Source organism: Panthera uncia, assembly GCF_023721935.1.
Source record: "Panthera uncia isolate 11264 chromosome D3 unlocalized genomic scaffold, Puncia_PCG_1.0 HiC_scaffold_8, whole genome shotgun sequence".
NCBI classification, from domain to species: domain Eukaryota; kingdom Metazoa; phylum Chordata; class Mammalia; order Carnivora; family Felidae; genus Panthera; species Panthera uncia.
In genome coordinates, this window is record NW_026057586.1 from 63,727,446 (window position 1) to 63,752,322 (window position 24,877).

The window sequence follows — 24,877 nt, forward strand, 5'->3', positions numbered from 1 at the left end:
CAAGGAGTAAAGCCTGCCAAAACCAGCAGCTTCCTGTGTAGTCCTTATATGCAGGAATGGGTAGTTGAAAGCAGTGGGAGGGGGCAGGGAGGGCCTGACGACCCCCCAAGGACTGGAGCCTCACAGCCACCGGATGGACTCAAAGGTACTTGGAACAGGCCCAGGTATTTTGCATCCGTATACAGGGAGTGTATATCATACACGTGTGTAGCCTTTCTCTCAAAGCCCTTGAGGAAAGAGGTGGGGGGAGAGGATGAGTGCCAGCTGTGACAGCTGGAGAGCTGTGGCCAGGCTTGAGCTGGAAACAGCTGTTGCCTCAGTCTGCATGTGGGTGTGAACTACCAGGGTAGCCATGTGGGCCACGTGGGCACATGCTTAAGAGGCTCGTGTGCCAATGCAGTGTACCTCTACATCTCTGGGGACTACATTTCCTGGAAGCCCTGGGAACCCAAGAGGGGCCTGGAACTCCACCGCCCTCTCTAGGTGGCCTTTTTGGGACCCAGGCTCTGCTCTCTGGATCTGCCCCCCAACCAGGGGACATGTGGGGAGCCTGTGCAGGAGAGCCTGTGCAGGGGAGCCTGACTCTGCCCTTTTCATGGATCCCTCCTCTCATGGTGTGTGAGGGGGTATATGCAGCTTCCCTCTGAGCTCGGCAAAGGGCACCGCCCTGCGGGCAGGACCCCAGGACTCAGGCTCAGTGGTGTCCCTGACCACAGCTGGTGCCCGCCTCTTGACAAATCTTGGCATCTTTGCTATGGATTGGGGACAATCACCTGGTTCCTGGGGGCAGGAGAGGACTCAGTGACACAAAGAATGCAATGGTGGACACAGCAGCAGGCCATGTGGCTGGCCAAGAGGTTATTATTATGGCTATCTGGGGTTGCGGGCTTCCTCCCCACCCACCCTAACCCACCCCACCTGTCCAAGTAACTGGAGTTGTTCATGAACAGTAAGGCTCTGGGCAAAATGTTCCCCACACCAGCACTGGCCACGGCCCACTCCCCAAAACCCAAAGCTAGGCACTTGGGCTAAGGCTTTAAGGTCTGGGGGACCCCTCAGCATGGGCAGGCCTGCAAACCTGAGCTGGCTCAGACAGAAGAGACTCCCAGCTCCTCAGGGCTCCTGAGGAGGTGGGGTGAGGGCAGAGCAAGCATGGGCAGGCCTCCAGCTCGATTCATGGACTGGTGGGCTACTCCGTGGGGCTGGGCTCCTGGGAGGGCAGCTGGCTGGGGGGCTGCACAGTCTGTACCGTCTCCTCCAGGTTGGTGCTGGGGAACACCACGTAGCGTGTGGTGGTCAGCTCTGGCAACTCCCGCTGATTCTCTTTGCTGTGCCAGATGCCATAGCCAAAATACACGGCGAGCCCTGCAGGAGTTGTGGGAGACTGAAGGGCAGGTCCCGGCCCTGCTTGCCCTCCTTGCCTTCTTCCTGCAGCCCGCCCAGGGCCCCAAGCCTGGCCCCCACTCACCGATCAGCAGCCAGATGGAGAAGCGCAGCCAAGTCAGGTAGCTTAGCTTCAGCATGAGGCAGATGTTGAGGAGGATACTCAGGGCTGGAGTCAGGGGCACCATGGGGATCTGAGGGGGAAGAGCAGGGCTGGGCCGGGCTGCAGAGAAGGTCTGCTGGCTCAGGGCCTGATTCCTCAAGAGTCCACAGAGCCGTTCTCCACCTCTGGAGATTCTGGAAACAAGCGCCCACTTGCCATGCAGAAAGGAGGGAGATGGGCATACTGGCCTCCCCAACCCTGTGAGCCCTGATTCATCCTGCTACAGTAGAGGAGGAAGGGGCAAAGAGAGCTAGCTTGGCTGACGGCCAGTGGGGATTGGCTGGGGAAGGTACCTGGAAGGTGTCTTGCTGGCGCCGTTGCTGGTGGGCCCCCAGGATGAGGAGGCTGAACAGAAACATGACAGAGCTGAGCAGGAGCAGCAGGATGTAGCCCCCGTATGGGAGGTGCAGGCCTGAGTCCCCGAAGACCAGTACACAGGCCAGGGTGATGGCCGAGGCCACCAGGATGCCGAGGGCCCAAGCCACAGCAGCTCCAGGGCTGTACCTACCTAGAAAGCCCAGGTAGGGCCTTAGGGCTGGCCGCAGCTGCCCAGGCTCGGGGGCTAAGGCCTGCTCGGTGCCCACCAGCTGTATGTGGTCCGAGAAAGAATGGTACTCTTTGACGCTGGGGTCAGGGCTGGCTGGGCCTGAGGAACTGGACGGAGGGGCCCTCTGGAAGCGTAGCACAATAATGCTGGTGGCCACGAAGGTGTAGGCCAGCAGTGTGCCAATGGACAGGAACTGGACCAGTGCCTCCAGATCCAGCAGCAGTGCCAGGCAAGTCATGAGGCCCCCGAACACAAGGATGCCGGCCATGGGCACCTGCGTCCGGGGGTGCACTCGGGCAAACACCTGGAAGAAGAGCCCATCGACGGCCATGGCATAGACGATGCGTGGCAGGGAGAAGAGACTGCTGAGCAGGACAGTGTTCATGGCTGTGGCAGAGGGTGGGGGACTGGTCAGCATGGTGACAGGCCTACCAGGGGCCTCTGCTGCGAGCCAGGGCATGCCCAACCCCTTGGGAGCACGGGCATGCGTTTGTCTGGGATCTCAAGGTGAGCCTGAGGGCTTACTCCTCACCCCCCACCCCCACCAGAAATGGGACACGTTAGTTTAGGTGACAGGTCCATCAGAGAATCTGATGAGGGCTAAGTCCTTCTCCCAGGAAAGGACCTGGAAGCACATGCTCAGAACCAACATCTAACATACAATTAGGAGGGGACAGTGGGTAGATCCCTCTCAACAAGCCTAGGTGGGGAGTCTAATAATTAGCACCTTCCTGGGCCCAATATGCAACCAGTAACAGACCCAGATGGAGATGTGATCCCTGGGAAGCTTAGGGCAGGGCCCCACTGCCCCGGTCACTTCCACCGTGCCTGAATGGCCCCTTACCGCAGATGGAGCCAGCTGCCACAATGAAGCCAGCCCAGCTATATCCCCGCCGGTAGAAGGCATCAGCGAGTGCAGAGTCAGGGTCCAGGCTGTGCCAAGGCACCATGAGGGTGAGCACGGTGGAGACAAGAATGTAGGCGCCAGCTGCCAGGCCAAGTGAGATGGTAATGGCTACAGGCACAGCTTGCTTTGGGTTTCTGGCCTCCTCACTGGAGGCAGCAATGACATCAAAGCCCACAAAGGCATAGAAGCAGGTGGCGGTGCCAGCCATGATGCCAGAGAAGCCAAAAGGTGCAAAGCCACCCTCCTCAGCACTCCAGTTGTGCGGGCGGGCCAGGATAAATCCCAGGATGATGATAAAGAGGATGATGACGAGGCTGACAACAGAGAAGGTGTGGTTGAGCCAGGAGGAAACTCGGGCTCCGCAGGAGATGAAGACAGAGGCCAAAATTATAATGCCAGCAGCCAGGAAGTCTGGGTAGTGGGCCAGCAAGGGCACCTGCCAGGTTCCAACATAGGCCTCGGTGAAGTTGTGGATGCGGTGGTTGAACATGGCATCCAGGTAGCCACTCCAGGCACGGGCCACGGCTGCACCACCAATGAGGTACTCGAGGAGCACATTCCAGCCGATGAGGAAGGCCCACAGCTCACCCATGGACACATAGGTGAACAGGTAGGCAGAGCCCGTACGTGGCAGCCGTGCCCCAAACTCTGCATAGCACAGAGCTGACAGCAAGGAAGCCACGGCAGCCACAGCGAAGGACAAGAGCACCGCAGGGCCAGCCATCTGCTTTGCCACAGTGCCTGTGAGCACATAGAGGCCTGAGCCTACCATGCCACCCACGCCCAGCAGGGTCAGGTCCAGCGTGGACAGGCAGCGCCGCAGTGATGTCTCCATGGTGGACTCCTCCAGTGGCTTCAGTCGGTTCAGCTTCTGGCAGAAGCGCACCAGGCTGGCAGTGCTGGGCAGCCCCCTGACCATGATGGGCAGATAAGAGGAGCACCAAGCCAGCTGCCGGCACCTACCAGGGCAAGAGGGGAATGACAGGCTGCCCAGTTAGGTTCGGGCCAAGCTTCAGTCTGCTCTGTCCATCCATCACCCACACACACACACACACACACACACACACACCCGGACCGAACACCTGCATAGCTAGCTTGCCTGAGGGTTGGGATGAGTCAGATGTGGGCAGGAGGTCACAGGGAAGCCTCTGGGCAGGTGAAGGAACCTCTTGCAGCTGGACCTGGGTGTGCTTGGGGGGCCAGGGGTGGGGGTGGGTCTGAAGGTGGAAAGGGTGCAGCTCCAGGAAGTGTGGTTGGGAAACTCTCCTTGGTCTGGCATCCAGGAGCAAGGTGGAAGTCCCAGACTTCCCGGGAGCTGGGCAGGTCTCCAGGCCTCCAGGCCCCGGAACAGGAGCGGCCCTGCTGCCCTGGGCGGGGACCAGGCGGCCATCTGGCCTCAGACATTGGCACTCACCACTACCTCCACCCCCCGCTCCCTCCCTGGCCCCGTGAGACTTGGGGACAGACGCACAGGCCCGGAGGTGGGGCTCTGCCCCAGAAGCCAAAGCTTCTTTCTCTGCCCCCCCCACCCTGCCCCGATAGGCTACCGCCTCCGCTGCTGCCCCTAGAGCCAGTTCCACCCGGATATCCAAGTCTTTGCCTCCTTTCAGGCCCCAGTACGCCCCTGTAGGACTCGCAGAGACTTACCTGCTGTCACCGCTGCCGCCGCTCTGCGTGCTGTGCTTGCCTAGCCAGCTGGCGTCGCCCGTGCACAGAGCCCGCCCCCACTCCCCCTGCGCCAGATCCCCAGATCCAGCACGGCACCCCACCCACCTCGCTGTTACACAAGTATCCAGATAGCCCACCGTACCCATACCTCACACGATCCAGACCAGAACTCACCAGATCTAGGGACGCCCTATTACTGTGTCTGGTTCACAGATGAGGAAGCCCAAGCCACCAGAAGTGACTAATCCAGATCACTGGGGTGGCCTCAGGAGGCAGGCAAGAGTAGGGACCAAGTCTGGAGGGATCTGGAATGCACCCCCTTGCTGTGGCTGCAGTAACCCTCCTTGATTCTTCATCCCAGCACATGTACTCTGCTCAGCCGGTTACTGTCCAAGATCCCCTCCCCCAATATTGGGGCATTTTAGGGGCTGCAAGGACTCAAGCAAGCCTCTGGTGAGATGAGGGTATGGGTCTGGCTGAGTGGCCCTGGCCAATCCCTGACCTCTCCTGTACAATGGGATGGCAGCAAGCCGCCCTCATACATTGCTGAGGGAGAGGGAGTGCACGGCTTTTGGGGAGTGTTCTGTGAGTTGAGGGAACTGCTGGCTGTTCCGAGCCTTGTTCTGAAAGGAGGCAAGTGGATTTGTGGGGAAAATCTATAGCTTTCCAGCTTGGGGCAACCCTAGGGTTCCTCAGATGCCAGTGACAGCCCATCCCAGCCTAGGAGCACCAATCAGGCTTGGAGGACCCTGGGGGACCCAAACAGCAGCTTCTCACTCATGGGTATCAGTGAGAGGTCATATGCTGGGCACCCACTCCATGCCATTCCCCACAGCATGGGCAACCCCCATGTCCCATCATGTAGCCATCACAAACTCACCTCAGACTTACTTATTCCTGGGGCTGAGGCGTCTTTGTCCCTCTGCACTTACGCTTTTTGAAAGTGAAAAAGTTGGCCTGACATGGTCTTAACTTGTCAATAAAATGATGACAATCCATCCAAGCAAAGCAAGACCAAAATGGATTTTCAGGGCACCTGCAGCCTCTGTGTTTCAATGAGCTGGTGACAGGATGGTGGACTCCCAGACAAGATGGTGCCACTCAGAACACTCTGCCTTGGCCAATCCCCTTGACCCTTTCTGATAGTTGGCTGATGTTATCTTGAAGAACTTCTCAGACGAGATCCCACTTCCTGTAGGGACAACATCTCCCTTACTTCACTCCCCTTTGGCCAGAACATAATTGAGCAGATGTTTCTTGTTCTTAAATGTCTCCACAAAAATCTAGAAAAATGCACTTCAACCTGAGAGACTGGGCCAGTTTTGTAATAGAAACTACCCCAAGGCCTATCAACAACTACCTGAGAGCTGGTACGCGGTGTTTCAGAAAACTGTTTATCCACCCAGAGAAGGCTCTCACCACATATATGAGTATGTGTTTCAAGGCAAGCATGGTTGATACAGTGAATTGTAAACTTCCAGGGATATGACTCAACCAAGTTCTGGGGCCCCACTGAACAAGGCAGTTACACAGAGCAACCTATGAAGGTGGAGTGACGCTAGAGCACCAAAAAGGAAAAAGAAGGAAGAGGAGGAGAAGGGAGGAAGGGGGAAGAGGGGAGAGGGAATACTTCCCAACTTATTCTACAAGCCAAAGGCATCACAAGAAAGCAAAACTACAGACCACTACCCCTTATGTACATAGATGCAGACTTTCTCAACAAAATACTACCAAATCGAATCCAGCAACATATAAGAAGGGTCAAGTAGTGGCGCCTGGGTGGCTCAATCGGTTAAGCATCTGACTTGGCCTTGGGTCATGATCTCACAGTTCACGTGTTTGAGCCCTGCATCAGGCTCCGCTGGTGGTGTGGAGGCTGCTTGAGATTCTCTCTCTCTCCCTCCCCCCACCCCTCACTCTTCTCTCCCCACTTGCATTCTTTCTCTCAAAATAAATAAATAAACTTAAAAAAAAGGGTCAAGTGGAATTTATCCCGGGAATGCAAGTTTGATTTAACACAGGAAAATCAAGCAATGTAACATGCCATACTAACAGAATAAAGGACCAAACCACATGGTCATCTTAATACATACAGAAGAAAGCACTCAACAAACCAGGAACATCCCTAGCCTGGTAGAGACTATCTATGAAAAACCCTTGACTAGTATACTCAAGTAGTGAAAAACTGAAAGCTTCCCCTTATTATCAAGAACAACATAAGGATGTCCACTCTCACTACTGGTACTCAACAATTTACTGGAGGTAGCAGCTATAGCAATTAGGCAAGGAAAAGAAATAAAAGGAATGCAAATTGGAAAGGAAGAAGTAAAAGTATATCTAGTCACAGATGACATGATCTTATGTACAGAAAATCCCAAGGAATCCACCCAACAAAATAACTAATAAGTCCAGCAAAGGTACAGGGTACAAGAGCAATATACATAAATCAGAGGATCTAGTGTATAATGTGGTGACTATATTTGATAAGACTGTATTACACAATTGAAATTTTCTAAGAGAGTGGACCTTAAATATTCTCACACCAAAAAAGTAAATATATGATATGATGGATGTGTTAATGAACTATATGGGAAGAATCCTTTCACAGTGCTTAAGTAATTAAATCATTGTGACATGCACTTTAAGTATCTTACAAGATATCTCAATAAAGCTGGAAAAAATACTATATCTCACTAAAGCTGGAAAAAAAATCTCCAAATCAATTGTATCCCTTCCTATACACTAGCAATGAATTATCCAGAATGAAATTAAGAAAATAATTCTACTTATATAATCTCAAAAAGAATAAATATATTCATAAAGATATTTAGAATATGTCAATTATATATCAGTAAAGCTGGGAAAAAGGATGCTTAGAATAATTTAAAAAAATTTTTAAATGTCTATTTATTTTTGAGAGAGAGAGAGAGACAGCACAAGTGAGGGAGGGGCAGAGAGAGAGGGAGACACAGAATCTGAATGAAGCAGGCTCCAGGCTCTGAGCTGTCAGCACAGAGCCTGACGTGGGCTCAAACCCACGAACTGTGAGATCATGACCTAAGCTGAAGTCGAATACTTAACTGACTGAGCCACCCAGGCACCCCAATTCCTTCATGTCTTTTAATGGCTTGACAGTTCATTTCTTTTCAGTGCTGAGTAATACTACATTGTCTGGATCTATTATAGTTTATTTATCCATGCATGTACTGAAGGACATCTTGATTGCTTCCCAGTTTTGGCAATCACACACAATCCATGTGCAAGTTTTGGTATGGACGTAATCTGTCAACTTATTTGGATAAATATGGGCATATCTTGGAGATATTTCAGGTTTGATTCCAATGAATAAAACAAATAGCACAATAAAGCAAGTCAAATGAAATTTTTGGTTTCCTAGTGCATATAAAAGTTATGTTTACGCTGTACCGTAGTCAAGTGTGCAACAGCATTATGAAAACCAATGTACATACCTTAATGAAAAAATAATTTGTTGTTAAAAATTGCTAAACATCTTATGTACTTTTAGTGAGTCAATCTTTTCGCTGGAAGAGAGGGTCTTGCCTTGAGGTTGATGGCTGCTGACTGACCAGGGTGGTGGTTGCTGAAGGTTGGGGTGGCTGTGGAAATTTCTTAAAATAAGAAGACATGAAGTTTGCCTCATTGATGGACTCTTCCTTCCACAATTTATCTGTAGTGTGCAATGCTGTTTGATAGCATTTTATACCCACTAGAACTTCTTTCAAAATCGGAGTCAATCCTGTCGCTCTCTGTCTCAAAAATAAATAAACGTTAAAAAAAAAAATTTAAAAAGGGGCGCCTGGGTGGCTCAGTCGGTTAAGCGTCCGACTTCAGCTCGGGTCACGATCTCGCGGTCTGTGAGTTCGAGCCCCGCGTCGGGCTCTGGGCTGATGGCTCAGAGCCTGGAGTCAGCTTCCGATTCTGTGTCTCCCTCTCTCTCTGCCCCTCCCCCGTTCATGCTCTGTCACTCTCTGTCTCAAAAATAAATAAACGTTAAAAAAAAAAACAAAATCGGAGTCAATCCACACAAATCCTGCCACTGTTTTATCAACCACGTCTGTTTTCTAAATCTTTTGTTGTCATTTCAACATCTTCTGCAGGAATAGATTCCATCTCAAAAAACCACTTTCCTTTGCTCATCCATAAGAAGCAACTGCTCATCCATTCAAGTCTTATCATGAAATTGCAGCAATTCATTCCCATCTTTAGGCTCCACTTGTGTTTCTAGTTCTATCACATCTGCAACTACTTCCTCCGCTGAGGTCTTATACCCCTCAAAGTTATGTATGAAGGTTGGAATCTACTTTTTCCAAATTCCTGTTAATGTTGATATTTTGACCTCTTCCCATGAATAAGAAATGTTCTTTAAAATTTAAATTAAAAAATTTCTTCAATGTTTTTTTTTAATTTTTTTTAACGTTTATTTATTTTTGAGACAGAGAGAGACAGAGCATGAACAGGGGAGGGGCAGAGAGAGAGGGAGACACAGAATCGGAAACAGGCTCCAGGTTCTGAGCTGTCAGCACAGAGCCTGACGCGGGGCTCGAACTCCCGGACTGTGAGATCATGACCTGAGCTGAAGTCGGAAGCTTAACCGACCGAGCCACCCAGGTGCCCCTCAATGTTTATTTTTGAGAGAGAGAGCATGCAAGCAGAGAGAGAGGGAGACACAGAATCTGAAGCAGGCTCAAGGCTCTGAGCTGTCACCCTAGAGCTCAATTCAGGATTCAAACTCACAAGCTGTGAAATCATGACCTGAGCCGAAGTTGGATGCTTAACTGATTGAGCCACCCAGGTGCCCCTGAATCAGAGATGTTCTTGATGGTATCCAGGATGGTGAATCCTTTTCACAACATTTTCCATTGACTCTGCCTAGGTCCATCAAGGGAATCACTATCTATGACAGCTATAGTCTTGTGAAATGTATTTCTTAAATAATAAGACTTGAAAGTTGAAATTACTCCTTGATTAATGGGCTGCAGAATGGGTGTTGTGCTAGCAGGCATGAAAACAACATTAATGTCATTATACATCTCCATCAGAGCTGTTGGGTGACTGCTCACTGTCAATGAGCAGTAATATTTTGAAAGGAATCTTTTTTTTCTGAACAGTAGTTCTCAATAGTGGGCTTAAAACATTCAGTAAACCATGTTGTAAACAGCTGTGCTATCATCCAGCCTTTGATGTTCTATAGAGCACAGGTAGAATAGATTTAGCATAATTCTTTTTTTTTTTTTTTTGACTTAGCATGATTCTTAAGGGCCATAGCATTTCTGGAATGGTAATGAGCATTGGCTTCCACTTAAAGTCACCAGTTGCATTAGCCCCTAATAAAAGAATCAGCCTGTCCTTTGAAGCTTTGAAGCCAGGTATTGACTTCTCCTCTCTAACTATGAAAGTACTAGATGTCATCTTCTCCCAATAAAAGGCTATTCCCATCTACATTGAAAATCTGTTGTTTACTTTAGCCACCGTCATGAATTATCTTAGCTACTTTTCTAGATAACTTGCTATAGCTTCTACATCAGCACTTGCTGCTTCACACTGCACTTTTTGTTGTGGATCTGGCTTCTTTCCTTAAACCTCATGAAGCAACCTCTGCTGACTTCAAACTTCTCTTCTGCAGCTTTCTCACCTCTCTTGGCCTTCATGGAATTGGAGAGAGTCAGGGGATTGCTCTGGATTAGGCTTCGGCTTAAAGGGAATGTTGTGGCTGGTTTGATCTTCTATCCAGACCACTAAAACTTTCTCCAGATCATCAATAAGGTTGTTTCACTTTCTTACAGTTTCTCTATCATTCATATGTTCATTGGAGTAGCACTCTCAATTTCCTTCAAGAACTTTTCTTTTGCATTCTCAGCTTGGCAAACTGGTGCAAGAGACCTAGATTTTGGCCCATCTTGGCTTTGGACGTGCCTTCCTTACTAAGCTTACCCATTTCTACCTTTTGATTTCAAATGAGAGAGGGGCGCCTGTGTGGCTCAGTCGGTTAAGCGTCTGACTTCGGCTCAGGTCATGATCTCATGGTTCGTGAGTTCGAGCCCCACATCAGGCTCTGTGCTGACAGTTCAGAGCCTGGAGCCTGCTTCAGATTCTGTGTCTCCCTCTCTTTCTGGCCCTTCCCCTCTCGAGCTCTGTCTCTCTCTCTCAAAAATAAATAAATATTTAAAAAATTAAAAAAAATTTGAGAGATACATGACTCTTCCTTTCACTTGAACACATAGAGGCCATTGTAGGGTTATTAATTGGCCACTTTCAATATTGTTGTTTCTCAGGGAATAGGGAGGCCTGAGGAGGGGGAAACAGATGCAGGAACAGGTGCCTGATGGAGCAATCAGAGCACACACACAACATTTATTAAGTTTGCCATCTTATGTGGGAATGGTTTGTGGCACTGCATAACAATTACAATAATAACATCAAAGATCACTGATCACAGATCACTATAGCAGATGTAATAATAATAAAATTTGAAATATTATGAGAATTGCCAAAAAATGTGACAGAGACACAAAGTGAGTAAATATTGTTGGAAAAATGGCACTGATAGACCTCCTCAATGAAGTCTGGCAATGCTCAATTGAATTTATAAGATTTATTTAAAAAACCTCGATAAAGTGAAACAATAAAACAAGGTATGCCTATACCAAGAAGTGTGATTGCTGAATCATCTGGTAATAATATGTTTAGTGTTTTAAGAAACTGCCAAGCTGTCTTCCAAAATGGCTGGACCATTTTACATTCCCACCAGCAATGAGAGGGAGCTGCTATTGCTCAGTATTCTCAGCAACATTTGGTAATGTCAACATTTTGGATTTTCGAGTTTGGCTCGAACTACACACCATTCTAATAGGTGTGTAGTAGTATCTTATTGTTGTTTTAACTTTCAATTCTCTAATGACATATGACGTTGAGTATCTTTTCATATGCTTATCTGTATATCTTCTTTGGTAGGTGTTTGTTCAGATCTTTTGCCCATTTTTAATTGGGATGTGGTTTTCTTGTTGTTGAGTTTTAAGAGTTCTTTGTGTATTTTGGATAACAGTCCGTTATCAGATTTATCTTTTATAAATATTTTCTCCTAGATTATGGCTTGTCTTCTCATTCTTTTGATGGCCAATTGATTTAAAAAAATTTTTTTAAACATTTATTCATTTTTGAGAGACAGAGACAGAGCGTTAGCAGGGGAGGAGCAGAGAGAGAAGGAGACACAGAATCTGAAGCAGGCTCCAGGGTCTGAGCTGTCAGCACAGAGCCCGAAACGGGGCTCAAACACAAATCATGAAATCATGACCTGAGCTGAAGTCAGATGCTTAACTGACTGAGCCACCCAGGCACCCCTAAATTAACATTTGTTAACTAGATCCCTGGAGGCACTGGATGGTGAACCTAGGTTTAATAAAAGGCCATAAAAATTTTGAAATAGAGAAGTTTATTACTCACAGGTCCTAGAGGGGGTACATAGCATACCTTGAAGGACCACACCAGGAGGTTAAGGCGGGGTGCAGACTGAGAGCTCAGCAGAACCTGTTGCACATGCCTTTATTAAGGTCTGCAGGTGGAGTGCTTTGGGGTTCCCAGGCTAAGACTGGATTGGTCTATTCAAACTCAAAAGAGCGGGCTTTGGTAAACATTGCAGAGGTGTTATCTAAAGAATGCACAAGGGGAACGCCCGCCCAGGGGGTGGCAGTGAGAATGCTTATCCCAAGGGCCATTGGGAGAATCATATCAGGAACTTACATATACTTGTGAATAAGTGGGCTCTTATCTAGGGCGTACACTCTTGGGAGGGGCCAGTATCAGTTTAAGATCCCTGTAGGCTACTAAGCCACACAAAATAATTGCTGAGGCAGCAACATTACGGACTAGTTTAGATAAACTCTCCACAAACTCTTAGAAGAAAATATAAGAGTAAATCTTCATGGCCATGGGTTAGGCAATAGTTTTTAAATTAAAAAAAATTTTAAGGTTTATTTGAGAGAGAGACAGGAGAGACAGAGAGACAGAGCATGAGCAGGAAAGGGGCAGAAACAGAGGCAGACACAGAATCCGAAGCTGGTTCCAGGCTCCAAGCTGACAGCAGAGAGCCCAATGGGAGGCTTGAACCCATGAACCGCAAGATCATGACCTGAGCCAAAGTTGGACACCTAACCAACTGAGCCACCCAGGCACCCCAGTTTAAAAACTTTTTTAGGGGCGCCTGGGTGGCGCAGTCGGTTAAGCGTCCGACTTCAGCCAGGTCACGATCTCGCGGTCTGTGAGTTCGAGCCCCGCGTCAGGCTCTGTGCTGACAGCTCAGAACCTGGAGCCTGTTTCCGATTCTGTGTCTCCCTCTCTCTCTGCCCCTCCCCCGTTCATGCTCTGTCTCTCTCTGTCCCAAAAATAAATAAAAAACGTTGAAAAAAAAAATAAAAAAATAAAAACTTTTTTAATTTATTTATTTTATTAAAAAATGTTTAATGTTTATTTATTTTTGAGAGAGACGGAGCATGAGCAGGGCAGAGAGAGAGGAAGACACAGAATCCAAAGCAGGCTCCAGACTGCACGCTGTCAGCACAGAGCCCCATGCAAGGCTCGAACTCACAAACTGTGAGATCATGACCCGAGCTGAAGTTGGCCAATCAACCAACTGAGCCACCCAGGTGTCCCTTTAATGTTTATTTTTGAGAGAGACACAGAGAGAGAGAGAGTGCACCTGCACAAGCACTCCAGAAGGTGAGAGGCAGAGAGAGAGAGGGAGACAGAGAATTCAAAGCAAGCTCTATGCTGTCAGCACAAAGCCAAATGCAGGGCTCAAACCCACAAACTGTGAGATCATGACCTGAGCCCAGGTCTGACACTTAACTGAGGCACCCAGGTGCCCCCAAATTTAAAGCTTTTGTGCTTCATAGGACACCATCAAGAAAGTTAAAAGGTAATAATCTACAGAATGGGAGAAAATATTTACAAATCATGTATCTGGTAACAGAGTTGTATCCAGAATATGTAAAGAACTCTTGGGGCACCTGGGTGACACGGTCGGTTAAATGTCCGACTCTTGATCTTGTCTCATGTCATGATCTCACAGTTGGTGAGCTCCAGCCCAGCATCAGTTTCTGCGCTAACAGTGTGGAGCCTGCTTGGGATTCTGTCTCTTCTTCTCTCTGCCCCTTCCCCGCTTGTGTGTGTATGTGCGCACGTGCGTGCACACACACACACTCTCAAAGAAATAAATAAACTTTAAAAAATTAAAAAAAAAAACTCTTAAGGGGTGCCTGGGTGGCTCAGTCGGTTAAGCATCTGACTCTTGATTTCAGCTCAGGTCATGATCTCACGGTTTGTGAATTTGAGCCCCATGTCGGGCCCCGTGCTGATGGTGTAGAGCCTACCTGGAATTCTCTCTGTCCCTCTCTCTCTGCCCACTCTCTCTCTCTTTCTGTCTCTCAAAATAAATAAATAAACCTTAAAAAAAAGAACTCTCACAACTCAACAATAAAAAGATAAATAGCCTAACTTAAGAATGGGTAAAGGATTGGTAATGGGACAGATGGTAGCTACACTTGTGGCAAAGTGAACATAGTATAATATGTAAACTTGTCAAATTGCTGAGTTGTACACTTGAAACTAATGTAACATTGTGTGTCAACTATACTCAAAAAATAAATATATAGATATAAATGGGTAAAGGATCTAAGAAGGAATTTCCCCAAAGAAAATATACAAATGTCCAGTAATCACATGGAAAGATTCTTGTCATCATTCGTCATTATGAAAAGCAAATCAAATCCACAGTGTGATGCTACACTTTGCACCCCCTTAGGATGGCTCTAGTCAAAAAGCCAGGTCATAACAAGTGTTGAAGATATGGAGTGGTTGGAACCCTCATACACTGCTGGTGGGAATGTGAGATGGTGTAGTGGCTTGGGAAAACTGCTGGGTACCTCTTCAAAATGTTGAACACGAAGTTACTATATGATACAACCATTATGCTCCTAGGTATATACCTGAGAAATGAAAACATGTATAGACACAAAACTGGCTCCTGAATTTTCATAGCACCATTACTCCTAATAGCCAAGAACTAGAAGCATTCAAAATGTCCATCAACTGATGACGGACAAATAAAATGTGAAATATCCATACAGTAAAATACTATTTGCCCATAAGAATGAATAAAGAGGCGATAAAACATGGACAAATCTTGAAAACATAATGCTAAGTGAAAGAAGCCATTCACAAAAGACCACATACTGTACAATTTCATTTATATGAAATGTCCAGAATAGACAAATCCATAGAGGCAGAGACAGATTAATGGTTTCCAGGGGATGAAGGGAAAGGGGAATGATTGCAAATGGCTACATGCTCTCGTTTTTTTTTTGGGGGGGGGACGAAAATTTTCTGAAATTAGTTACTGGTGATGATTGCACAATCTGTGGATATACTAAAAACCACTGAGCTGTATACACACTATCAGTGTGGAGCCTGCTTGGGATTCTCTCTCTCTCTCAAAATAAATAAATAAACTTAAAAAAAATTTTAAGATAAATCACCAAACTGTTTCCAATAAAGAACTCCAGGAGCATAAAGGGCTGAGTGCTCAGAGAAAAATGAAGACCAGTAAACAGAGGAACAGAGAAAGAAAGGGAGAAACCACTGTTTTCCCCCAAACCGGTCCATCTGTGCTGCCTGACGCAAGTCAAGGTATTACTCTTTTTCTTTTTTACTTTATTTATTTGGGGGGGGGAGGGGCAGAGAAAGAGGGAGAGACAGCAACCCAAGCAGGCTCTGTGCTGTCAGCACAAAGTCCAACACGGGGCTCAAACCCACGAACCACAAGATCATGACCTGAGCCGAAGTCAGACGCTTAATTGACTGAGCCACCTAGGTGCCTCCCTCAGCCTTTCTTTTTGCCCTCAGCCCTGGCAATGACAGTCACATCTGTCCCCACCTGCTCCAGCCCTTACTAGGGGTGCATCCTCTCCCCATTTCCTATCACCCTCTCTGCCCCAAATTGACCCTGGTTCCTGGTACCCACTCTTCCCTGAGAAGAGTCTCCAGTCTATTTTTCCAAACACCATTTCCCGGAAGCCCCAGTTAGCTGCCCTACTGTGATGACGAAAACAACGCTATTCTCAGTGGCTGCTTAGGCAGGATAACCCTGTTCACAACCCAGAGTCTGGACAACTGGGTAAGGACTTGAGTTTAGGATACCTGTTGTAAGTTCCAGCTTTAGCTCCTCCTCTTCCTGCACCTTTTAAAATATCCACAAGGGGCGCCTGGGTGACTCAGTCAATTGAGTGACGAACTGGGTTTCAGCTCAGGTCATGATCCTGGGGTCATGGGATTGGACCTCAAGTCGGTTGCTGCACCAAGTGTGAAGCCTCTTTAGTATTCTCTCTCTCTCTCTCTCTCTCTCTCTCTCTCTCTCTCTCCCCCTCTTCTCCTCTCCTCCACTCGTGCACTCGTGCACTCTCTCTCTCTAAATAAAAAAATTTAGGGGCACCTGGGTGGTTCAGTCAGACTTCAGCTCAGGTCATAATCTCACGGTTTTTGAGTTCGAGCCCCACACCCGGCTTTCTGTTGTCAGCACAGAGCCTGCTTCAGATCTTCTGTCTCCCTCTCTCTCTGCCCCTCCCCTATATGTGCTCTCTCTCTGTCTCTCTCAAAATAAATGAACTTAAAAAATAAAATAAAATAAAATAAAATAAAATAAAATAAAATAAAATAATTTTAAGGGCGCCTGGGTGGCTCAGTGGGTTAAGCATCTGACTTGATTTTGGTTCAGGTCATGATCTTGCAGGATCAAGCCCCATGTTGGGTTCTGCACTGGCGGCATGAAGCCTGCTTGGGATATTGTCTCTCCCTCTCTCTCTGCTCTTCCCCCGCTCACACTCTTCTCTCTCTCTCAAAATACATAAACGTTTAAAAAAAATTTTTTTTAAATATATCCACTTAGAGGGGCACCTGGCTGGCTCAGTCCATAGAGCACTTGACTCTTGATCTCAAGGTTGTGAGTTCGAGCCCCACGTTGGGTGTAGAGATTACTTAAAAACAAAATATTTAAATAAATAAATAAATAAATAAATAAATAAATAAATAAATAAAATATCCACTTAGAGTTAAGTCCAGGAAAAGTTAGTGACCTCCACTCTAAAGAACAGCTACCCTGCTCTCTATCTCCTGCTGTTTTGTGACCTTGGACAGAGGACTTGCCTTTCCCCACCCCACACCCCCGCCCTGCCACCACTCAATGCACCCTCACTTCTGGGATCTGTAAGTAACAATAAATCTTATGACTTTTCCTTTGTGTGGGTATACTGAACCTGCACCTTTGATCAAAACAACTCTTTGTGTCTCACTTCTCCAAAGGGGAATGGGAGCTCAGATATTGAGGGAGCTACCTGTTGACCCCACGTGGGTGGCTTTTGCCCTTATTTATCAGGTCATATCTACATATTATATATAAGGCATCATGCCCAATGTGGGGCTTGAATTCATGACCCCGAAATCAAGTCACATGTTCCACTGACTACGTCTGCCAGGTGTCCCTCCATAATCAATGCAATACACCACGTTGGGCTTCTCAACTCTCTAATTCTTCTCACCTCCAGACCACACTGTCTCTGAAATCTGCCAGAGCAAAGGAGAAGTGGAGAGCTGAAGAGTTGTTCCCACTGAATGCATGGTGGGAGGTGTTGCTCAAACCTAGACCATTTGAACTGCTACTGTGAACATTACGTCGTACCTCCATTGACCTAGAAGTGGTAGGCAGGGCAAAAAAGAAATCTGCATTTTGCATCTGTGTTTTCGAAATTTTTTACATTATATCTATACATTATTATAATGTAATTAAGTTTATAGGTTATATATACTTTGCATTTATTTATATTCTTGATATTTAACTCTTTTTTAATCCTGCCTTCTATATGAGAATTCCAGTTCACTCAGGTTGTGCTTAGAAGAGCCAAGACAAGGGGTTCTTTTCCTCCATAGGGTAAACTCTGGCTCTCCCATGGACCAGCAGCAGTAATGTGGTAGTGAACTGAGGGCATCAGCCTCCCTTCCAGGAACCTTTCAAATTCTGTGTATCGTTTCACCAAGCCTGTGTGGGTGCATGGGTGAGCAATTCTTTGGCTTTCTGCAATGTGGGGTCTCCTTGCCCCCATCCTCCCCCTGATGCCTTATGCACCCCCTAAATAGCCAATCCAATCTGTAGCTGTGGCTGGCTTCCTACCCACCAGTTAAAGCCAGACTCCTTAGTCTGGCCACAGTCACGCTGGCCACACCCAGAACCTCCAGTGTCACCCTCTTTGCTACAGCACAGGCTCCTGGCTGAATCTTACAACTCTCAGATCTCCCTGTCTCCACGCCTGCTTTGCCCACCCCCTAGTCCTCTTTGCTGCTTGGAAAACTCGCGATACTTTCTTTGAGACCGTGATAAACCTAAGTCTCCTGGAAGGCAAAAACAATCCTTCCCTCTGTTCAAGAGTTTTTCAGCCGCTTCCTTCAGGGAACCTGTCCGGTGGTCCACATCACGTCCACTTCTTGCAGAAATCCTGTTATATCTGCCCCGACAAACCCAGGACTTAAAAATTCTTACCAGCCCAGGATACTAACATCAGCACCAGCAAAAGTCTGCTAAAGAAATAGTCCTTACATGTATTTGCTCAAACTTAAGTCTGCCAAACCCTTTTTATCATCATCAGCCCTTGTCACCTCCAATATCCGTGTACAGGTAAAAAGGAAGATGTAGTACAACTACATTTTACAGATGAACATATGGGGCTCGGGTGGTGTAAGCTATGTAGTGTGGCCTCCACTCCTAATCGGGGGCGCCCTGAGACTGCCCCTCCACAGTCGCTCAGCGGGGGTCAGCCCTGCAGCATCCTATCAATGCTGCAAAAGACGCTCAGCCACTGCATCCCCACCATCAGGTCGCCACTTTCCGTCCAAAGGGATGAAAGTCGCCACTTCCCGCCCAAAGTGGCAACCAATCAAAAGCTATTTCGCAGGTCAAGAAATGGCAACTGAGGTCCGATCCTGGGACCCGCCCCCTGAAGCAGTCGGAGCCAATGGTAATCGCGTGGGCAGAGAGCCAATGAGGACGCGGCACGCGGCTTGGCAGGCAGCAGTTGAGCGCGTCTTTACTCTGAGAGGAGGTGATACCGCAGTGCGACCAGAAGGCGACCACCATGGTACAGCGGGCAGCCTGGGGCGGGGGGCCAGGGGGAAGCTTGAGGGACAGACCTAGGTGGCAGTGGGGTGCAGGGGTGCCCCGACTTAGCAGCGCCAGGATGCTGGTACTACCCGGGATCAAGTCCAGAGCTTGTGGGTCTGGGGTTAGCGCCTGCCACCGTTACCCTTCGCTCATACTTCCCTAAGCAACACCAAGTGTTGTGCTCGAATTCTCTCCTACTTGCCCCTGTTACTTTGTGGGCTGACCAGGGCACTTATATAGATAGGCATTATTTACAACGTATTGAAATAAGAATGATAGAAAACGGTATATGCTGAAAAATCTTGCTTCCTCCATTAGATAGGGTTTGGTATGTATGTATTTGAATATATATATATATATATATATGTACTTTTTTTATATGTATACATACATACATACATTTTATATACATACATACATACATTTTTTTGGTTGGTTTATACTTAGAATTTTCTTAGAGCCAAAGGAATCGAACAGGAATAGATATGTATATATCACCCCTTCTTGCACCAAAAATAGCACACAGTATACACTCTTGCACCACGTTTTTTCATTGTATGAAAAATCCAGTGCCCTCCGAGTCAGCTTACAAAGATTTGCTTTGTACTTTACTGCCACATAGTACTCTCATGTGTGGTTGTAGATTTTTCAGCCTGTTCAGTGTCTCTGAATACTTGGATTTTTTTCCCCAGTCTTCTATACATGAAACTGCAATGAGTAATCTGTGCCTGTGCTGTTTTGACTGGTGTAGGTGTATTTGGGATGCCAGAAGTGGATGACTGTGGTTTTGTAGATCTTGTCAGATCCCCTTTTATCAGCAATATGTGAGAATTTCTGTCTTCCCACAGCAGACTAAGCTTCTGCCTTTAATTTGTGCATTTTTATATCCTCAGCTCATAGATCTACTAGGTAGTTGTTGAGTTAACCCATTAATAGTTTACACATCAGTGGAACCCAACCAACACCTCTGTCATTGTGTACTTCCAAAACAAGTGGTGCCTAAGAGGAGTCTTATGTGGAGAGCAGCCAGAATAATCCTGTACATATTATATATACACACATATAACTGTATATATATAAACTATATAATGCATTGTATAATAATTCATACTGACCTCTGCATTCTTCCTCTGTAAAGCCTCTGGTTTTGAGGCCTCTCCTATTGGTCATTGTACAGCATGAAATAAAACTGCTCAAAAAAATTATTTGTAGAGGTGAATTATTCTAAGTGTAAAGGAAAGCTATCTTCTATTGCCAGACAGATAAAAGGAAGCTTCAGGATTAGAAGATATTTGTGCATTTCATCATTTTTAAGAGCTATTATTAGCAGAGGCTTTGTCTTAAAGAAGAAAAACACCATGATTAATACTTTCAGAAGAGCTATTCTGTCATTGTTGCTTGATACGATAGGGTCTTCTGAAGTTGAAATGCCTAAAATTTGATTTTTAAAGTTTATAGTACTTAGTTGAGTCAACTAAGTTAGGAAACTTCTGGGGAGGGGGAGGTGGTGACAAGTTAGTGTAAATATAACCCAAAAGAACTTACATTGAGAAAATGTTGGCCATTTTAGGTACTTTCTCTTTGTTAGAAGAGTTTATGTCTGAAAATGATTTTAATAGGAATCCTGGGGGGGGCGCCTGGATAGCTCAGTTGGTTAAGTGTCGACTTCTAGTTTTGGCTTAGGTCATGATCCCCTGATTAGTGAGTTCAAGCCCCAACTCTGTCTCAGAGCTGGCAGCACAGAGCCTGTGTGGGATTCTCTCTCCCTCCCTCCCTGCCCCTCCCCCGCTTGTGGTCTCTCAAAATAAACATGTAAATATGTTCATATTTAATATAATTTAATGTAATTTATAAATTTATACTTTTATAATTTTTATATTATATATTATATAATTACATATAATTATATATTATATACATTTATAAACATTTAAATATGTTTATAAATGTTTATATTTAATATAAATAATGTTTATATAATATATAAATAAATATAAATATATATTATTTAATAATAAATAAACATTTAAAATTATAATAATAATAAAACAGAATAGGAATCCTAGCAGCAGACATTTTGTTTAAAATCCCTGAGCCTCATCGCAAAGTTGAGTACCTTCTGGAGAATTTGTCCCTGCCTCTAAAGGTAATTTTTTTCTGGCTCAGTATTGCAGTTTGGAATCAGAATTAGAATATCAGCCATGATCTAGCCCCTTGTCTTTCACTTATTAAAAACAAGACCAGAAGCAGAAATTTTAGGCTTCAGACTGTTAGTTCTAAAAGTTAGTTGATTACAGTGCTGAGTTAGGAAGTTAGAAACAACTTGAAGTAGTTTGAGATTTCTGAACTGTAATGTGATCATAATTAGATGATGGAGAAATAATACCCATGCTTGAAATGATCTGGGCTTGCTGTCAGGAGTTCTGGGGGTGGAGGCGGCTGAGGGTCTTGGCCTTGCTGTTCCAGGGGTGTGGCGATTGTGGCAGGAGCAGGGCTTCTCAGGGATTTGGGGTCCACTCTCCCCTCCCACTACCAATCAAACTCTTACTTGAATTATTTGGAATTTATTTAGACTTGTCTTATGGTTGGTGGAGAATATGGTCTGTCTGGCAAATGTTCCCTGTGCATATGAGAAGAATGTATTCTGCTGTGTTGGGTGGAGTGTCCTCTAATGTAATTTAGCTCCATGTAGTTGATAGTGTTTGCCGATCTTCCCTACCCTGACTGATTTCCATCTAGTTCAGTCAGTTATGAGAGAATGTTGAAATCTTCTATTGCAGATTGTCTATTTCACCTTTCCCCTCTGTTTGTCTTTGTATATTTTGAAGCTCTGTATGGAGAAGCTGTGACTCTAATGATACATAACCATTATGGATTGTTATGTCTTCCTGTTGAATTGGTCGCTATATCATTATGAGACGACCATCTTTCCTTAGAAAAATTCTTTGCTTTGAAAGCAACAGTATTGGTCCTGGCTTGTGCTATCGCACCCTGCTCACTATCGTGCTGCATGCCCTTTTCCACCTGGGCTTCCCTGCAGGCCAGGTGCTCTCAACCAGGTATTGCTCAGGCAGCGCCCCCCCCCCCCTTCACCAAGGAGAATGCCAAGAACTTCGAGACTCTGAGGTCTCACTAATACACCCAGCAGTGGGTTAGAGCCCACTTTGGTGCTCCTGGAGAAGTGGGGGATGAGTGGCTAAGTAGGAGACTCCAGGCTTGTCACCTCATCCCTGTGTGCCTGAGAGCCATCCTGCCCTGCCATGTGCCTGTGCACTCCTCCCAGCCCTGCTGCTCAGCCTCATCCAGGGCGTGTTTCCTCTAAACCTGCTTGAAGAAATGCCTGATGGGTGCCCATCCAATCCATCCCAGCTCCCTTCTGGCAGACCAAGGCCAGCCTGTATTGCTAATAAGCCAGTGTCATCAGAAAATAAAGTGAAATGAAAACTTCACTGTTCATGCAGCCATTCTAGCTTGCCTGTGGTTTAGCCTTAGCCTGGCATATTGTTTTCCATCCTTTACTCTCTGACCTATCTCTGGGCTTCTCGTACTTAGCTTATAGTTAGGTCTTATTTTTTTCTCTGACAATATGCCTGTTAATTAGGTATTTTCATTTAATTTGCAACGATGTTTAATGTGATGATTAGTATGGTTGGGTTTTAATCTGCCAGGTTATTGTTTGTTTTCTGTTTATCTCCTGTTTGTTCCCCCTTCCCTCTTTTTTTCCTACCTCTTTGGATTTTTATAATTCCATTTTATCTTTTTTTTTTATTAGCTTTGTGGCTATACCACTTCATTTTATCTTTTTGTGGTTGCTTTGGGAATTATAGAGCACATTTCCAGTCTATTTCAGTCTGCTTTCAAGTGATACTATACCATGTCCCAGCAGTATACTTCCATTTGTGCCACTGTTGGTTTTATCTTATTTTATGTTTTTAAGTTTATTTATTTATTTTGAGAGAGAGAGAGAGAGCACGAGAGTACATGGGAGGGGAATAGAGAGAGGGAAAGAGAATCATAAGCAGGCCCCACACTGTGAACGCAGAGCCCGATGTGGGGCTTGAACTCAAACTGTGAGATCATAACCTGAGCCAAAACCAAGAGTTGGACACTCAACCAAATGAGCCACCCAGGTGCCCTGGTGGTATTTTAATTTTATGTGAGCTATGAGCCCCATAATAAATCATTGTTTTTGCTTTAACATTCAATTGTATATATTTTTTATTTTCATTTAAAAATTTTGTTTGTTTTTGAGAGAGTGCATGTGTATGCACTCAAGCTGGGGAGGGTCAGGGAGAAAGGTGGACAGAGGGTCCAAAGTGTGCTATGTACTGACAGCAGAGAGCTTGATGTGGGGCTCAAACTCACAAACTGAGATCATGACCTGAGCCGAAATCAGATGCTTGACTGACTGAGCCACCAGGCGCCCCTAACATTCAATTATATTTTTAAAATATAATAAAAAGTCTTCTATGTTTGCCCACATATTCAGCAGTTTTGGTGTTCTTCATTCCTTTGTGTAGTTCCAATGTTCCATCTAGTGTTTTCCTTCTGTCTGGTGTAATTCCCTTAATATTTCTTGTAGTAGTGATCTGCTGATTATTAATTCCCTCAGTTTTTGATGTGTGAAAAAGTCTTTACTTTGCCTCTTTAAAAAAGTTTTTTTTTTAACGTTTTACTTATTTTTGAGAGACAGAGAGTGACAGAGCAGGGGGGATGCAGAGACAGGGACAAAACAGAATCTGAGGCAGGCTCCAGGCTCTGAGCTGTCAGCACAGAGCCCTACACGGGGCTTGAACTCACGAACTGTGAGATCATGTCCAGGGCCAAAATCGGATGCTCAACCAACTGAGCTACCCAGATGCCCCTATTCCGGTACTTTTCTGTCATCCTCCAATCTCTTCCAGCTGTTAATTCCATCCAGTGTATTTTTCACTTCAGGCATTCTTTTTTTTTTTTTTTTATCATTAACAGTTCAATTTAGGTGATTTTTATATCATTCCTCATTTTTTCTTCTACCTTCCTAAGCATCTGGATACATAATAGCTATTTTAATGTCCTTGTCTACTAGTTCTGTCATCTGTCATTTATGGGTCTGTGGGTCTGTTTGTATCGATTATTTTTTCTTTTCATATGGTCACATACTGTGTGTATGTGCATGCACATGTGCGCCCACACGCATGTATGTTTATACCTGTAAATTTAGATTGATATTGTGGATTTTAAATTGTTGGGCACTAGGGTTTTTCTGTTTTTGTTTGTTCTTTTTGGTATTCCCTTAAATATTTTTAGGCTTTTTCTCTGGGGTGCTATTAAATATATAGAAACAATTTGCTCCTTTTGAGGCTTGTTTTTAAGCTTTAGGTGAGTTCCAAACAGCGTTTAGTATAGGCCTCTTTTAATGTTTATTTTTGAGAGAGAGAGTGCATGCAAGAGCAGGGGAGGGTCAGAGAGAGGGAAACAGAGGATCTGAAGCAGGCTCTGCACTGACAGCACAGAGCCCAAAGTGAGGATCGAACTCATGAACCATGAGCTCATGACCTGAACCAAAGTTGGACACTTAACCACCTGAGCCACCCAGGCACCCCAACGTAGGCCTCTTTGAACCCCACCACTGAGGACCCCCTTCAGGGCTATGTGAGTTAGGAGACCTTACCATCATGACAAATGTGAGCTGAGGAGTCCCTCACACTTGAGTAGTGAGTGGTGCCCCACTGTAGACTCAAGTGGGACTCTCTGTTGGCATCCACAGAGCTCTTTCTGTGCAGCTCTCTCCTGTCCATTGTCAGCACCATGGTTTCTAGCTGCCTTGGCCTCCCTGAACACTGAATTCTTTCTCCACTCAGGGAGGTCCCTGGCTGGGCTTTGGGTTTCCTCCCTGCCATCCCAGTGCAGCCTAGAAGCACCCCAGGAGTCTTCTGGGGAAATGCTAAGGCTGCTTACATTGTAAGGACTACACAGGAAGCTGCTGGTTTTGGCAGGCTTTACTCCTTG

The 24,877-nt window shown here is 46.0% G+C and overlaps 1 protein-coding gene across 2 annotated transcripts; it reads right to left on the minus strand.

Moving 5' to 3' along the window:
* Nucleotides 1-569: 569 nt before the first annotated feature.
* SLC7A4 (solute carrier family 7 member 4) lies at nucleotides 570-4,121 on the minus strand. 2 transcript variants are annotated; one of them, XM_049619738.1, is made up of 4 exons: nucleotides 2,938-4,061; nucleotides 2,055-2,480; nucleotides 1,469-1,577; nucleotides 570-1,365 (listed from the first exon to the last, which is right to left on the minus strand). In XM_049619738.1, the coding sequence occupies exons 1-4, from the start codon at nucleotides 3,917-3,919 to the stop codon at nucleotides 1,089-1,091; spliced, it is 1,794 nt and encodes a 597-aa protein (XP_049475695.1). In that variant the 5' UTR covers nucleotides 3,920-4,061; the 3' UTR covers nucleotides 570-1,088. The 2 variants fall into 2 exon arrangements, with proteins under 2 accessions (XP_049475695.1, XP_049475694.1); XM_049619737.1 differs by having other exon boundaries at nucleotides 1,100-1,365; nucleotides 1,840-2,480; nucleotides 2,938-4,121.
* Between the last annotated feature and the right edge of the window lie 20,756 nt (nucleotides 4,122-24,877).

Excerpts from the sequence above, each read along its gene's own strand:
- SLC7A4 (XM_049619737.1), bottom strand. The coding sequence starts at position 3,919 with ATGGTCAGGGGGCTGCCCAGCACTGCCAGCCTGGTGCGCTTCTGCCAG. Across the intron at positions 1,578-1,839 it reads GCCAGCAAGACACCTTCCAG|ATCCCCATGGTGCCCCTGAC; the intron begins GTACCTTCCCCA and ends CTTCCCCCTCAG. Across the intron at positions 1,366-1,468 it reads CTCCATCTGGCTGCTGATCG|GGCTCGCCGTGTATTTTGGC; the intron begins GTGAGTGGGGGC and ends CAACTCCTGCAG.